Below are 15,794 nucleotides of genomic sequence, written 5' to 3' on the forward strand. Positions count from 1 at the left end.
ATACACAGCAGCAACTCTCCAGTGGATTTAGTGTTGGGTAGGTTGCAGGAGATGAGGGCAATGCTGCCCCAAGCCTAGAAATTCATGGATCCTTTGAAAATGAAGACTGATGGTGTTCATTAGAATCTTGGAGGCAAAGTTTGTTCTATAACTAATGCAGCTTGCATTGTGATGATTCAGGAGCAGAGATAAATGTTCAGGGGGCCAGGCACACAACTCAACAAAAGGTCATTAACATTTCCATAAGTAACAAAGCTGAACAATTCTTGCAAGTTTCTCATTATTTAAAAAAAAATCTTTCTACTCTTTTCCCGGGTTAATTTTACTGCCAATCACGCCTATCTATAACTGACGTCTAAACCAGCAAGAAGTTTAACAACACCAGGTTAAGGTCCAACAGGTTTATTTGGTAGCAAAAGCCACACAAGCTTTCGGAGCTCCAAGCCCCTTCTTCAGGTGAAGAAGGGGCTTGGAGCTCCGAAAGCTTGTGTGGCTTTTGCTACCAAATAAACCTGTTGGACCTTAACCTGGTGTTGTTAAACTTCTTACTGTGTTTACCCCAGTCCAACGCCGGCATCTCCACATCATGTCTAAACCAGCACCAGCCTGGTTAAAACAGAGACTCCTCAGTGTGCCCTCTCGTGAAATTGGAATTTTACTAGTGGGAGTAATGGTCCACGGGCTGAAACATTGCCCTGGCAAAACTTACTGATATGCAACTTAAGCAGGGGCCTAGTGGTATTAGCGCTAGTCTATTAATCCAGAAACCCAACTCATGTTCTGAGGACCCGGGTTCGAATCCCACCGCGGCTGATGGTGGAATTTGAATTCTATAAAAATATCTGAGATTAAGAATTTACTGATGAGCATGAATCGATTGTCAGAAAAACCATCTGGGTCATTAATGTCCCTTTTAGGGAAGGAAATCTGCCGACCTTACCTGATCTGGCCTACATGTGACTCCCGAGCAATGTGGTTGACTCCCAACTGCCCCCCGGGGAACTAGGGATGGGCAATAAATGCTGGCCAGCCAGCGACACCCATGTCCCATGAATGAATTTTTAAAAATAGTTTGGAGATTGGGCAGTGCTGTACTTTCTGAAACCAAATGCTAAATGGAAGCTGTTTCTTTACACACAATATAGGCAATGAGATACCAGCAAAGCTCGGTATTTTATAAATAGCTTATATTCATGTTATCCAGATTAGACACTTTAAATTGACCCTCAGTGCTCATACCATTAGCCAAGTAAACAGATATTGTTTTATTGATATTAAACATGTTGAGTGTCACTTTGCACTCGGGCCAATGTTTAATGTGAGCCAAATGAATCAGTTTAAATCTGGTCAGAACCAGGACAATGGCTTTACTTTGAGAATGTAATGTGTGAAAGATGGATAAGAACTTGCATTTGTGCAGTGTCTCTCCAACCTCAGGACATCCCAAAGAATTCTGCAGCTCATGAAGCACTGAGTGTAGTCACTATAGTAACATGGGAAATGTGACAACCAAGCTGTGCACAGCAAGATCCCACAAACAACCATTGACCCGATCACCTGTGTCAGGGATGTTGGTGCATTCGTCAACTTGCCCTTGGCACCAATTTTAAATGCTCAAAGTGCCCATAATCCTCAGGGTGTTGTTATTTCAGCAAACCTGCGAGTGCCGTCAAGGTACTGAAGTTTGCTGTTCAACTATATTTGCCAAGTGAAATGGCCAAAGTCCCAGGAAATGACCATGTGACACTAGTGGTGTGAGTCACTTCCACCAGAAGTGGCTGGGACCATTGCGTCATTAAACAGATTCTAAGGTGTTATGTCTTTACAAGGGCACAAGTTTCCAGAAAATTCTGAACTAATACACTATTATTCAACTATTATACTCTGTGATTGCTGCCCCTATTTGGCCACAAGGTGTCACTGTGCCTGACTCGGGTCAGTTAGAGATTAATCGCTCTAGGAAATAATGTAGATTAGTTAGATTTCAGCGACACACCTCTGCAATACCTGTATTCAACTTCTTGTTATACATGTTCCACTAAGATTAGATCGTGAGTAACAGTTGAACATTTTTATAATCAGGATGGAGAAAAGGTTGAGCAGGTTTCGAGGATGGCTGCCTAGGAAACCTATGAAGCTGGACAAGGATACGTTACCGGATCTGGAGGACACAGACTGCTACACCGCCCCTTTCAGCCAACAAAGGATCCATCAGTAAGTATCGCACCTTTCTGTAACAGCGTAGAGCATTGCAGACCACGTGCTGGATGTTCCTGTAATCAGATCATAGAATCCCTACAGTGCAGAAGGAGGCCATTCAGTCCATCAAGTCTGCACTTGATATTGGTGGCCCAGTGATTAGCACTGTTACCTCACAGCGCCAGGGTTCAATTCCCGGCTTGGGTCACTGTCTGTGCAGAGTTTGCACATTCTCCCCGTGTCTGCATGGGTTTCCTCCCACAGTCTGAAAGACGTGTTGGTTTGGTGCATTGACCCGAACAGGCGCTGGAGTGTGGTGACGAGGGGAATTTCACAGTAACTTCACTGCAGTGTTAATGTAAGCCTTATTTGTGACTAATAAATAAACTTTGCTTTTACTTTCCTCACTGACCAACAGTCAGACCCTGTTCCCGTAACCCCACATATTTACTCTGCTAATCCTTTGACACTAAGGTCAATTTAGTATGGCCAATCGACCTAACCTGTACGTCTTTGGATTGTTCCTCCAACCCTACCGAACAATATTCCGAGTGTTGGGAACATCCTCTGAAGACAACTGCAAATTGGCCACTTAAAAGCAGGATGCTGGAAATACTCAGCCAGGCTGACTGCACCAGTGGAGAGAGAATCAGAGTTAACCTTCTGAGTCGAAATGACTCCAACTGAAGAGAAGTGGAAACGCGGTGAACAGAAAACGCTGGACAATCTCAGCAAGTCTGACGGTGCCTGTGGAGAGAGAATGGAGCTAACATTTTAGTCTGGATGACCCTTTGTCAGAGCTCTGACAAAGGGTCATCCAGGCTCAAAACATTGGCTCTATTCTCTCTCCCCAGATGCTGTCAGACCTGCTGAGTTTATCCAGCGTTTTCTGCTTTTTGTTTCGGATTCCAGCACCCGCAGTGTTTTGCTTTATTTATATTCTGGGAATGTGATGGCTTTTACACTTCCGGGGGTGAAAGAGCAGAAGGGAAAGTATGACCGGACTGTGGCAGCTAGTGTAATAAAAAGGGGTGTGGTCTCTCTCCCCCCACCCCCACCCCACATTCCTGCCCCATGGGGAAGGACTCGGAGAACTCATTTCGGAGGAGGTCCAATTTGGAAGTCCACAGAGTCCCTGTGTAAGGCGAGTAAACTGAGAGTGGAGTAGCAATCCGATGGTGATCACCATTCCTCGGAAGCAACCCAGAATGTTTTGGAACTGGTTGGTTCTGAGATTTGTCGTGAAGTGTAAATGTTTGTAAAATTGTTTACCTCGTGTTCAATTCTGTCAATGACCCCACCCCACCCCCCAAACCCCAGCTTTGTATCGCCCACAGGTCTTACAACCCTCAACGCCAGGGACCCAGGTTTGATTCCAGCATCGGGTCACTGTCTGTGTGGAATCTGCACATTCTCCCCATGGCTGCGTGGGTTTCCTCCAGGTGTTCCGGTTTCTTCCCATAGTCCAAAGATGTGCGGGTCAGGTGGATTGGCCATGCTAAATTGACCCTAGTGTCAGGGGGATTAGTAGGGTGAATGAGGCCTGGGTAGGATTGTGGTTGGTGCAGACTTGATGGTCCATATGGCTCCTTCTGCACTGTAGAGATTCTATAAGACCTAGGAGCAGAATTAGGCCATTCGGCCCATCGCGTCTGCTCCGCCATTCAATCATGGCTGATATTTTTCTCATCCCCATTCTCCTGCCTTTTCTCCGTAATCCCTGATCCCCTCATTAATCAAGAACCTATCTATCTCTGTCTTAAAGACACTCAACGACCTGCCCTCCACAGCCCTCTGTGGCAAAGAGTTCTTTTGCCTCATTCCCACTCACCTGAAGAAGGGGCTTGGAGCTCCGAAAGCTTGTGTGGCTTTTGCTACCAAATAAACCTGTTGGACTTTAACCTGGTGTTGTTAAAATTCTTGCAAAGCGTTCCACAGATTCAGCACTCTCTGACTGAAGAAATTCCTCCTCATCTCTGTTTTAAAGGATCGTCCCTTTAGCCTGAGGTTGTGCCCTCTGGTTCTAGTTTTTCCTGCTACTGGAAACATCCTCTCCACGTCCACTCTATCCAGGCCTCGCAGTATCCTGTAAGTTTCAGTAAGATCCCGCCCTCATCCTTCTAAACTCCAACAAGCACAGACCCAGAGTCCTCAACCGTTCCTCATACAACCAGCTCTTCATTCCAGGGATCTTTCTTGTGAATCTCCTCCGGACCCTTTCCAAGGCCAGCACATCCTTCCTTGGATGTGGGGCCCAAAACTGCTCACAATGCTCCAAATGGGGTCTGACCAGAGCCTTGTACAGCCTCAGAAGTACATCCCTGCTCTTGTATTCCATTAACCCTCCGATCTCCCCACTCCTGGACATCTCTGAATCTAGTTACACTGCTATTTCATGCCAGTGTATCACAGCTCTCTGATCCACTCGAAGATTTATATCTTCCCCCGTACACTATCTGATCAATATCAGACTCTGTGAAGAGAGACTGTACTGTGCAGTAGGAAAGCTAAGCAGTTTATGTGGAGTTAACCAATGCAAAATTAATGTGGTTCGTCTCCCTCAATGCTGCTTTGCAGAGGGAGATGCAAATAGCAAAAAAGCGCATGAATTAATTCCACACATTATTCAAAAGGGATTAATTTACACTGTAATATTCCCACTTTCATTCCTATCGCTGTACGTACTGTTGGGGGTGTGGGAGCGCTGGAGTTAAGAGTTTTATTTTACGTGCGCTATATATAGGACATTAAAGTAGGAATGTTTTTGTACAGTTGTTCAGGGTGTTGGTGAGACCACATCTGGTGTGCTGTGTACAGTTTTGATCTCCTTGCGAAAAGGACATCAGTGGATTGGAAGCAGTTGCGAGAATGTTCACTCGACTGATTCCTGGGATGAATCTTTCTATCTTTTACGGTGGGGGGGATGGTTGTCTTATGAGGAGAGTTTTGGACAGGATGGGCCTTTATCCATTGGAGTTTAGAAGAATGAGAAGTGATCATATTGAAACATATCGGGCGCGATTTCCCTTCCCTGATGCGCTGCTCGAGTAGTGTAGCGGGGTGAGAAATGTGAGCGAGAGGCCAGTAACGGGAATCGCACCCAGCAGGGTGCCTGTCACGATATTTCCAGGCCATTTATTGGCGTAATCACAATGCCACGAGGCTGATTTTTCAATACTCATTAATTAATTTAAATCTCTAACGAACTCTGGTGCTATTGTCTGGGCTCACTCTGGTCTCTGACCTCATTGGTGAAGGTTTTCCACCAGCCAGAATCGCAGCTGGTCCCTAGCAACAGAGGCCATTAAGACCCCCCGGGGGGGGCAGGTGGCTGCAGTGCCCCCTGAGCAGCCCGGGACCCAGATAGTGCCTACTGAGCACCTGACAGTGTCAAGGGGGCAGGGTTTCATGGGGGCGGGGCCAGGGGGATGGTGTTGGGGCCGGCATTTGGGAGGCTGGTGACCCCCCCCCCCCCCCCCCCCCCCCCCCCCACACCCCCTTGCTTCCAAACTGGTGTGAACCGTCTAATTGACTCTGTGTTGCACCAAGTGCCGGAAATTATAGAGACTCATCAAAAAACCACTTCCCCGCCCGCTGGATACTGATTTTGTTTTTTGTGCCCCTCCCACCCCCCCTTTGTGGGAGAGACTGGAACTATGGACACTGTTTAGAAATGAAGGGTTTCTCATTTCGGATGGGGAGAATTCTGTTCACCGAGTGTCGTTAGTCTGCAGAATTCACTTCCCCAGAGAACAGTGGAGATTTGGTCATTGAGTATTTTTTTTAAGGCAGAGTTAAATAGATTCTTGATTGAAGAGGGAGTGGAAGGTTCTAGGGGGTAGACGGGAATGAATTGAGACCACAATCGGAGCAGCTATAATCCTTACCGAATGAGGAGCGAAGGCTCGAGGGGCTGAATGGCCTACGCAGCTCCTCATTCTCATGTTCAGATATGATATGAACACCACACGGTGATAAAACCCACTCAGTGGGCCAGGAGCCAAGATAATTTCGCTGTATTTAGTTGGAAAGGCAGTTGTTTTTCTAATGCTGAAATTATCTATTTCAGGAAAAATTAAAACTGTTATCCCCAGAATTCCTGCTGATTCCACTGGTCAACTTCCTGGAAAGAATCCAAGAATCTATGGGATAATTGATCCTGGATATGTGGAATCATACAGTACAGAAGGAGGCCATTTTGTCCATTTTGAGGGGAGGTGATGGCCTAGTGGTATTATCGCTAGACCATTACACCAGAAACTCAGCTAATGTTCTGAGGACCTGGGTTCGAATCCCACCACAGCAGATGGTGGAACTTCAATTCAAATAAAAATATATCTGGAATTAAACTATTGATTACCATGAGGCGATTGTTGGAAAAACCCATCTGGTTCACTAATGTCCTTTAGGGAAGGAAATCTGCCGTCCTTGCCCAGTCTGACTTGCATGTGTCTCCAGAGACACAGCAATGCGGTTGACTCTCAACTGCCCTTGGACAATAAATGCTGACCAGCCAGCGACGCCCATGTCCCACAAACGAATTTTTAAAAAAGTTAGTCACTCCCTTGACCATTCTGCAGAGCCCTTTTCCTTTTTAATATGTATCCGATTTTCTTTAGAAAGTTACTATTGAATCTGATTCTGACTTTCAAGTAAAGCATTGAATTTGATTTATTATTGTCACATGTATTAACATACAATGAAAAGTATTGTTTCTTGCGCGCGAGACAGACAAAGCATACAGTTCATAGAGAAGGAAAGGAGAGAGTGCAGAATGTAGTGTTACAGTCATAGCTAGGGTGTAGAGAAAGATCAACTTAATGCGAGGTAGGCCCATTCAAAAGTCTGACAGCAGCAGGGAAGAAACTGTTCTTGAGTCGGTTGGTGCGTGACCTCAGACTTGTATCTTTTTCCCACAGAAGAAGGTGGAGTCCTTGATTATGCTGGCTGCTTTTCTAAGTCAGTGGGAAGTGTAGATGGAGTCAATGGATGGGAAGCTGGTTTGTGTGATGGATTGGGCTAGGTTTGATTTGAAATGATATATGGAGAGTTGTGTAACTGGGCATAAGAGATAGAAAGCACCGACATTTCTGACAAAATGCATCTTGAAAGCAGCAGATTAAGGAAGTAGATTTTTTCAGCTTTTGAGATGGCGTGTCTTTAACCCATTAATCGTAGCGGGATTGACCTGTGAACACTGATCTAATCAGCTATCGGATGGAGTATTTCCTGTTTGATCACCATCTAGGGCTGCCCATTACTGGAATCATTGGGGGCTTTGTTTAGTCGGAAAGAATTTTCTCAGACAGAGAGACCTTTACATAAATCTCCCCTTTTACTGAATGTCAATATTCCAGCAGTCTAACAAAGCCAGGCTAATGCCCAAACTGCAATGCGCACACATTCAAATCATTTCCCCCCTCACAAATCAGCTTCCAACAACTGCCGAGGGAGTTGGATCTGCAGAAACTTGTTAATGTGCCTTGTGTGGTGGCAGCTGTTGCTGACTCGCATCCACCCCGCATGTGGAACTTAATTAAAGTTGTCGGTATCGAGATTTTATTGATATCTTTCACAACTACCAGCTCTGAACTCCAGCAAGGTTTCCAATGAATAAAGGCAACATACTGCAGATGCTGGAATCATAGAATCGCTGCAGTGCAGAAGGAGGCCATTCAGCCCATCGAGTCTTCACCAGCAACAATCCCACCCACATCCTATCCCCATACCCCACACATTGCTAGACCCCCTGACACTAAGGGGCAATTTAGCATAGCTAATCAAACTCACCCACACATCTTTGGAGTGTGGGAGGAAACCGGAGCGCCCGGAGGAAACCCACGCAGACACGGGATGAACATGTAAATTCCACACAGTCACCCATGGCTGAAATTGAACCTGGGTCCCTGGTGCGGTGAGGCAAGAGTGCTAGCCATTGGAATCCGAAACAAAAACAAAATTCTGGAAAATCTCAGCTGGTCAGACAGCACCTGTGGAGGGAGAATAGAGCCAATGTTTTCGAGTCGGCATAGTGGTTTACACTGCTGCCTCACAGCATCAGAGACCCAGGTTCGATTCCAGCTTGGATCACTGGTGCAGAGTCTGCGTGTTCTCCCTGTGTCTGCGTGGGTTTCCTCCGGGTGCTCAGGTTTCCTCCCACAGTCCAAAGATGTGTGGGTTAGGTGGATTGGCCATGCTAAATTGACCCTTAGTGTCAGGGGGACTAGCTAGGGTAAATACATGGGGTTATGGGGATAGGGCCTGGGTGGGATTGTGGTCGGTGCAGACTCAATGGCTCAAGTGGCCTCCTGCACTGTAGGATTCTGAGTCTGGATTCCTGGTTCATCCTGACTCAAAACGTCGGCTGTATTCATAGAAATCATAGAAACCCTACAGTGCAGAAGGAGGCCATTCGGCCCATCGAGTCTACACCGACCACAATCCCACCCAGGCCCTACCCCCACATATTTACCCGCTAATCCCTCTAACCTACGCATTTTAGGATTCTAAGGGGCGATTTTTAACCTGGCCAATCAACCTAACCCGCACATCTTTGGACTCCCTCCATTCTCTCTCCACAGATGGTTTCAGACCTACTGAGATTTTCCAGCATTTTCTGTTTTTGCTTATAATAAATAGTCAGAAGGTGCTATACAAATGCAGATGTGTGTGAAGAAATGCTTCCTTCCATCCTTTCTGAACACTTCTCCCCCAGTTTGTACCATCTTATGGTCTATCTTGAAACATTGTTCAGGATCAATCTTAGGGGATGGTTGGCACTGTGATTAGCATTGATGCCTCATGGTGCCAGGGACCCAGGTTCAATCCTGATCTCGGGTGACTTTTACACACGCACTCTCCCCATGTCCTTCTAACAACCACTATTGAATCCCTTTGTGATTAAACTCTCCAGTTGCCTCTGAACCGGTGACTGTGGTTAATGACCCCCTAGAAAGATGTACAAATCCCAAGTTTATTATCAGGATAACAGATGATGCAATTATTTATCCATTGCAAAGAAGCTGTAAATCTTTGGCCTCGGGTGCACTGTGTTGCTCCTTTTCTGGGGATTCCTTAAGTTTTAAAAATGTAGATCAGTTTTCCAACAGGATGTTTCTGATCCCAGCATTGCACTAGCGTTAAACGGTGACCGGGGTGGCAGTGGTTGGCAGTCTGCCTCACAGCGCCAGGGACACGGGTTCGATTCCCAGCTCGGGTCACTGTCTGTGTGGAGTTTGCACGTTCTCCCCGCGTCTGCGTGGGTTTCCTCCGGGTGCTCCGGTTTCCTCCCACAGTCTAAAAGACATTGGCCGTGCTAAATTCTCCCTCAGTGTATCTGAACAGGCCCCAGAGTGTGGCGACTAGGGGATTTTCACAGTAACTTCATTGCAGTGTTAATGTAAGCCTACTTGTGACACTAATGAGCAAAAATCCCCATTCTATTTTGTTTCAGCTTCATTATAAACAACAAAGATACGTTCTTCAACAATGCAACAAGGAGCAGAATTCTGCACCACATTTTACAGAGGGTTAAATACGAGGAGGGAAAAAACAAAATTGGTAAGTCTAGTTGCTTTATTCTGAGAAAGCGTGAGTGAATGTCATGGTTACCCATTACCCCCCGGTAGAACATTCATAGCTTGAAGCTGCTTGCAAAGAGCAGATGGACCGTACTGATTTCTTTCATTATGAATTACCTTTTAAAATTTGCCCTTGGCAATTCGCTCCTGTCAAGTTTTTCATGTTACAAATTCCTCTTGTGCCCATCTGTAATGGGAGTTTCCTGTGTAGTGCCTCCGCTGTCAAGAAGTTGTAATTACACTGTGACGTGTTGACATAGGGTAGTTTCCAATATAAGTGAGAATGTAAGTATTTTGTAATAGCAACATGAAAATGACCACGTTTGACTTTTATGAAGTAGGATTAAATGTCATTCACTCTGGTCTAACCTGGACTTCAGCAGTTCAAGAGGGCAGCTCACCACCACCACCTCTCAACCACAATAAATGTTTGGCCCAGCCAGTGATCCCACATCCCTTTTGAATAGAGTCAGAGGTTTATAGTGGGAAACAGGCCCTTTGCCCCAACTTGTCAAAGCTGCCCTTTTTTTTTTAAACCCCTAAGCTAATCGCAATTGCCCACATTTGGCCCATATCCCTCTATACTCATCTTACCCATGTAACTATCTAAACGTTTTTTAAAAGACAAAATTGTACCCTCCTCTACTACTACCTCTGGCAGCTCGTTCCAGACACTCACCACCCTCTGTGTGGAAAAATTGCCCCTCTGGACCCTTTTGTATCTCTCCCCTCATCTTAAACCTATGCCCTCTAGTTTTAGACTCCCCTACCTTTGGGAAAAGATATTGACTATCTAGCTGATCTATGCCCCCCATTATTTTATAGACCTCTATAAGATCACCCCTCAGCCTCTTGCGCTCCAAGGGGAAAAAAAAGTCCCCTTCTATCCGGCCTCTCTTTTATAACTCAAACCATCAAATCCTCGGACGGCGAGGTTAAAATATTAATCTTACCATCCAGCCCACCTTTAGCCACAAATTAAACTTCCTCCTCATTCCCTGTGTGCAAAGCCATGTCAGTAGACACACACTAACAAATACACATCAGATGAATTGATCCACTTGTATATAGGGACTAATTTCAACATGTAATGTTATTCAATAAATATAGAAGTGATTTTCTAGCCACTGCCAGCAGATTGCCTGTCAGCAGTGTTGTTGTGACTATCTCAGGATACAGGGCAGGCCATTTAGGACTGAGATGGACCCATGGAAGCTGTGGAGACTAAACCAATGAATATATTTAAGAAGGAAATGGAGAAATTCCTATACTCCAAAGGTGTATTGGGGTATGGGGAAAGTGTGGGAATAGCGTTGAGATAGAGGATCAGCCCTGATCAGTATGAATGGTGGAGCAGGCTTGACAGGCCGAATGGCCTACTCCTGCTCCTTTTCTAGGTTTCTATGACTTTACACTCATCAGTTCTCAATTAATGGCCCACATTTCTTCATGTACCTAGACAACATGACTCTTCAATAATTCATCAATGCTTTGGTTCAAACCAGCCCCATTTTAGTTAAATAAAGAAAAAAGCTTTTGTCCGATTTTAATATTTCAGTTTTGTTGTAAACTCCCAATTGATCTTGGCTCTGGGTGCGAGTATGATCTTTTATAGTGTTAGGGACCAGATCAGAAATGATGTTGGCATTAATGTGAGCATAAGATGTTTCACTCCAGGTGGGATTCTATTGGCCCACTCGGAAGCTTTTATTAAAACAAACTTTATTTAACAATACAGTTTAACTATAACGAAAGAATTAGCGTAACTTTTACCAACTGAAATACTTAAACATGACGAGATACAATTCTTAAATTGAACAAATAGGCTAGCAGTTAAGCAATGTTCTTCTTATAGACTTGAACTCCTCTTCAAAATCAGTTAGCAAAAACATACATGCGCTACCAGTCCTTAAGCCTCCAGAACAGACATGAGAGAGAGATCAATTTTCCAGCAGGTCCCAAATAGCCAACTCCAGAGAGAGAAAGAGACCACCTGCTCATTGCAAATCATCGAATCCTACAGTGCAGAAGGAGGCCATTTGGCCCATCAGGTCTGCACAGACAATCCCACCCAGGCCCTATCCCCACACATTTACCCTAATTAGTTCCCCTGACACTAAGGGGCAATTTAACATGGCCAATCCACTTAACCCGCACATCTTTGGATCATGGGAAGAAACCAGAGCACCCGGAGGAAATCCCCGCAGACATGAGGAAAATGTGCAAATTCCACACAGACAGTGACCCAAGCCAGGAATTGAACCCAGGTCCCTGGCGCTGTAGGGCAGCAGTGCTAACCACTGCCGCCATGCCACCCCTCCAATTAAAGACTAAACTTGTTTTTCCCTGCAAGCTCGTCTCTGTCTCTGTCTCTGTCTCTTTAAATCAACCTAATTAAACCCTGCTCTGAAACCCCAGGAGACAACCCAAAAAATAAACACAAAACTGCAGTGGTTCAGATTAAAACTAATACTCCAATAACTAGGATCAATTATTCTCCTGCATTCTTGGCATGGAGCTGCTGGATTCATAGGCACCCGGTAAGCCAGAGTTGAATTTTAAACATATCCTTCACAAGAATAATAAAGCACAGTCTCGTCACAATATATCCATATTTCAGCCTTTCTGCCTTGACAATTCGGCTAAATAATTTCATGGAACAAAAAGGAAAAATTGGACCTGAATGTTTCCAAGTGGAGCTGAACCTCTTGCTTAATAATCAGCTTCACTTCAATCCAAAATGCCATTCTGTCTGATCTCGAAATATCCAGTCTGTTGGGGGATTGATGCTGTTGAATATCTTTTTGTCGCCTTGCATTGGAGTGTTAATTGTTAAGAGTACTCCCATTAGGGAAAGGTCAATGGGCCAATGACCTTCTTGTTGAGCTGTCTATATTTCTCTATCAACAGTTTAAGGGCTCCACAATAATGTGACGCACAAATTAATCAGCCATTGGCTGGTTTCTGTGTAGTTGGTTGAAAGGTTACTTTGCATCGCTCCATTGGTTATCTCTGCTTCTTATGCAAATGTATTCTGCAGAAAGCCAAAGACACTTGCCAAATAATTAGCATTTTATACTTTCGAAAGCATGGAGCATCCTAAGCTGCGATAATTGAATGGTGTGATGTAAAGTAACCTTTCAATTAACTGCACAGATAAATGCCAATATCTGATTAATGAGTTGATATTAAACATAAGTTAGCATGGTGCTAAATTATTGATAGAATAATGTAGATGTATCAATGAGAAGATCATTGGCCATTGCCCTTTGTCTGACATAATGAGTAAACACTCCTGTGTAATGGTTGTGAATGTAGCCCAATCCATCACGCAAACCAGCCTCCCATCCATTGACTCTGTCTACACTTCCCGTTGCCTCGGAAAAGCAGCCGGCATAATCGAGGACTCCACACACCCCAGACATTCTCTCTTCCACCTTCTTCCGTCTGGGGAGAAAGGTGCAAAAATCTGAGGTCACGTACCAGCCAACTCAAGAACAGCGTCTTCCCTGCTGCTGTCCGACCTTTGAATGGACCTGTCATTTATTAAGTTGATCTTTCTCTACACCCTAGCTACGACTGTAACGCTACATTCTGCACTCTCTCCCTTTCTGTATGTTTTATTTGGATAGTGTACAAGAAACAATACTTTTGGCTGTATACTAACTAATACATTAAGCAGTCTCTCAATACCAGGTTAAAGTCCAACTGGTTTATTTGGAATCATGAGCTTTTGGAGCGCTGCTCCTTCATCGAGGGTAAAGGCAGGTTCACAAACACGGCATATATAGACAAAGACACAATTGCAAAATAATTACAGATTAGAATGTGAAGAATGGTTGGAATGCGAGTCTTTACAAGTACAGACAGTGCGAGTGGAGAGAGGGATAATCACAGGTTAAAGAGGTGTGAATTGTCTCAAGCCAGGAGAGTTAGTAGGATTTTGAAAACCCAGGCAGTAAGGTGAGGGTTACAGGTAGTGTGCCGTGATCCAAGATCCCGGTTGAGGCTGTTGAGGACTTTAACCTGGTGTTGTGAGATTTTTTACTGTGCCCACCCCAGTCCAATGCCAGCACCTCCACCTCGTAAGCCAATAATAAATCAATAATGTCCAATAAGATCCAATCCAACATTTTTACAGCTCAGTTGGTATATCATATTCTGAAGTGATGCTGAATATGAACCATTCGGCCCGACTTGGAATCCGTACTGCCCATTAGCAGTCACCGACCTGCACTTGTGATGTTCCACCTCGACCGAGTGATAGTCAAGAGGAACTGCTACGTGTGACCATCTAGCAGGAAGCAATCACATGATGTTAGAGTCTTTACAAAGTTGTTACAGCGCTGAAGGAGGCCATTCGACATGACGTGTCTGCACCAGCTCCCTGAATGCGCACTCCCCCACCTTTGTCCAGTAACCCTGCTCGTTCCTCCTTTTCAGACCATCTTGGTGGTGGAAAAGCTGTTTCTCATAAGAAATTCTCCCCCTATGTAACAGAGTGTTGATTTATATGTATTTTTGTTACTGAGTCTTTTAAGTTAACTTCCGTTCAATTCCCCACACCCGATGGCTCCAAAGCAAATTGTGTGTGGAGCCGGAGGGACAGAGGGTGGTGGTCAGTTGTTACCTCCACTGGTCAAATGCATCATTGCTGATTGTAAGAATAGGAATTCAAGCCCTCTAACTGACTGTGTGTCTGAGTGACCTTTCCCAGGTCTTGACCAAATCTGCAAGTGGGAAGGTTCATCAGAACACAAAGGTCTATATCGGTGTGAATGAACCTGGACACCATCAGCTTAAATTATGTCCTGTGCTGACCGACCTTAGACATCCCAAATAGACCTATAACTTGCCTAACTAGTAGAAGGTTCATTGGTGATGGGAGAGGCTGACAAAAGGCAAGAGTTAGGGGGGGGGGGCGTTTATTCATGCGTGGGACATGGGTGTCGCTGGCTGGTCAGCATTTATTGCCCATTCCTAGTTGTCCTTGAAGGGCAGTTGAGAGTCAATCACATTGCTGTGGCTCTGGAGTCACATGTAGGCCAGACCAGGTAAGGACGACAGATTTCCTTCCCTAAAGTGAACTAGATGGGTTTTTCTGACAATCGACAATGGTTTCAGGGTCATCAGTCGATTCTTAATTCCAGATATCTTTTATTGAATTCAAATTCCACCATCTGCCGTGGTGGGATTCGAACCCTGGTCCCCAGAACATTAGCTGAGTTTCTGGATTAATAATCTAACGATAATACCACTCGGGAGCAGAAACAATATTTCCATTAACTAATACAGCAAGTAAGTTTAACACCAATCACGTGGTAAGTAGTTTTTTAATCTACTTGTCAGATTTTCAGCAGTAATTAATATTCATTTCTTTAGGACTCAATCGTTTACTTGGCAACAGCACCTACGAGGCAGCATTTCCACTTCATGAGGTAAATACAGAGCTTGGCATCGTAGAATGATCGCAGTCTATTGCTTCACTGTAATAGTCGGGGCTCTTTTGTAGTGTCACCTTCACCTGAATGTAAGCTTCATTTATTAGTGTCACAAGTAGGCTTACATTAACACTGCAATGAAGTTACTGTGAAAATCCCCTAGTTGCCACACTCCAGCACCTGTTCAGGTACACTGAGGGAGAATTTAGCACGGCCAATGTACCTAACCAGCACGTCTTTCAGACTGTGGGAGGAAACCAAAGCACCCAGAGGAAACCCACGCAGACACGGGGAGAACGTGCAGACTCCATCCAGACGGTGACCCAAGCCGGGAATCGAACCTGGGTCCCTGGTGCTGTGAAGTAACAGTGTTAACCACTGTGCCATCCTTTCAGTTTATTTTAATCATTTTATTCCTTGTCCTGAGGAGTCTTCTAAAGCAGAATGCTGCAGTAAAATTCTAGAATAGCCAATTAATTGTTGAATGGGAGTTTTTTTGTGTATGTATTTTAACACAAAACAGAATTTGGTGTTGGGGAGCTGGGGGAACAGGTACAACAATGTTAAACTGTAA

The 15,794-nt window shown here is 44.8% G+C and overlaps 1 protein-coding gene across 1 annotated transcript in view; it reads left to right on the forward strand.

Annotated features, from left to right (window-relative positions):
* Window positions 1-15,794, forward strand: part of LOC144499015 (anoctamin-4) — a 205,194-nt gene that overhangs the window by 131,346 nt on the left and 58,054 nt on the right. Inside the window, exons 11-13 of the mRNA XM_078221072.1 lie at window positions 2,083-2,214; window positions 9,653-9,759; window positions 15,162-15,217. Of these exons, the coding sequence (XP_078077198.1) occupies window positions 2,083-2,214; window positions 9,653-9,759; window positions 15,162-15,217 (295 nt within the window). The remainder of the gene's footprint in view (window positions 1-2,082; window positions 2,215-9,652; window positions 9,760-15,161; window positions 15,218-15,794) is intronic.

This window comes from Mustelus asterias, chromosome 9 (genome assembly GCF_964213995.1).
Source record: "Mustelus asterias chromosome 9, sMusAst1.hap1.1, whole genome shotgun sequence".
Taxonomy (NCBI): Eukaryota; Metazoa; Chordata; class Chondrichthyes; order Carcharhiniformes; family Triakidae; genus Mustelus; species Mustelus asterias.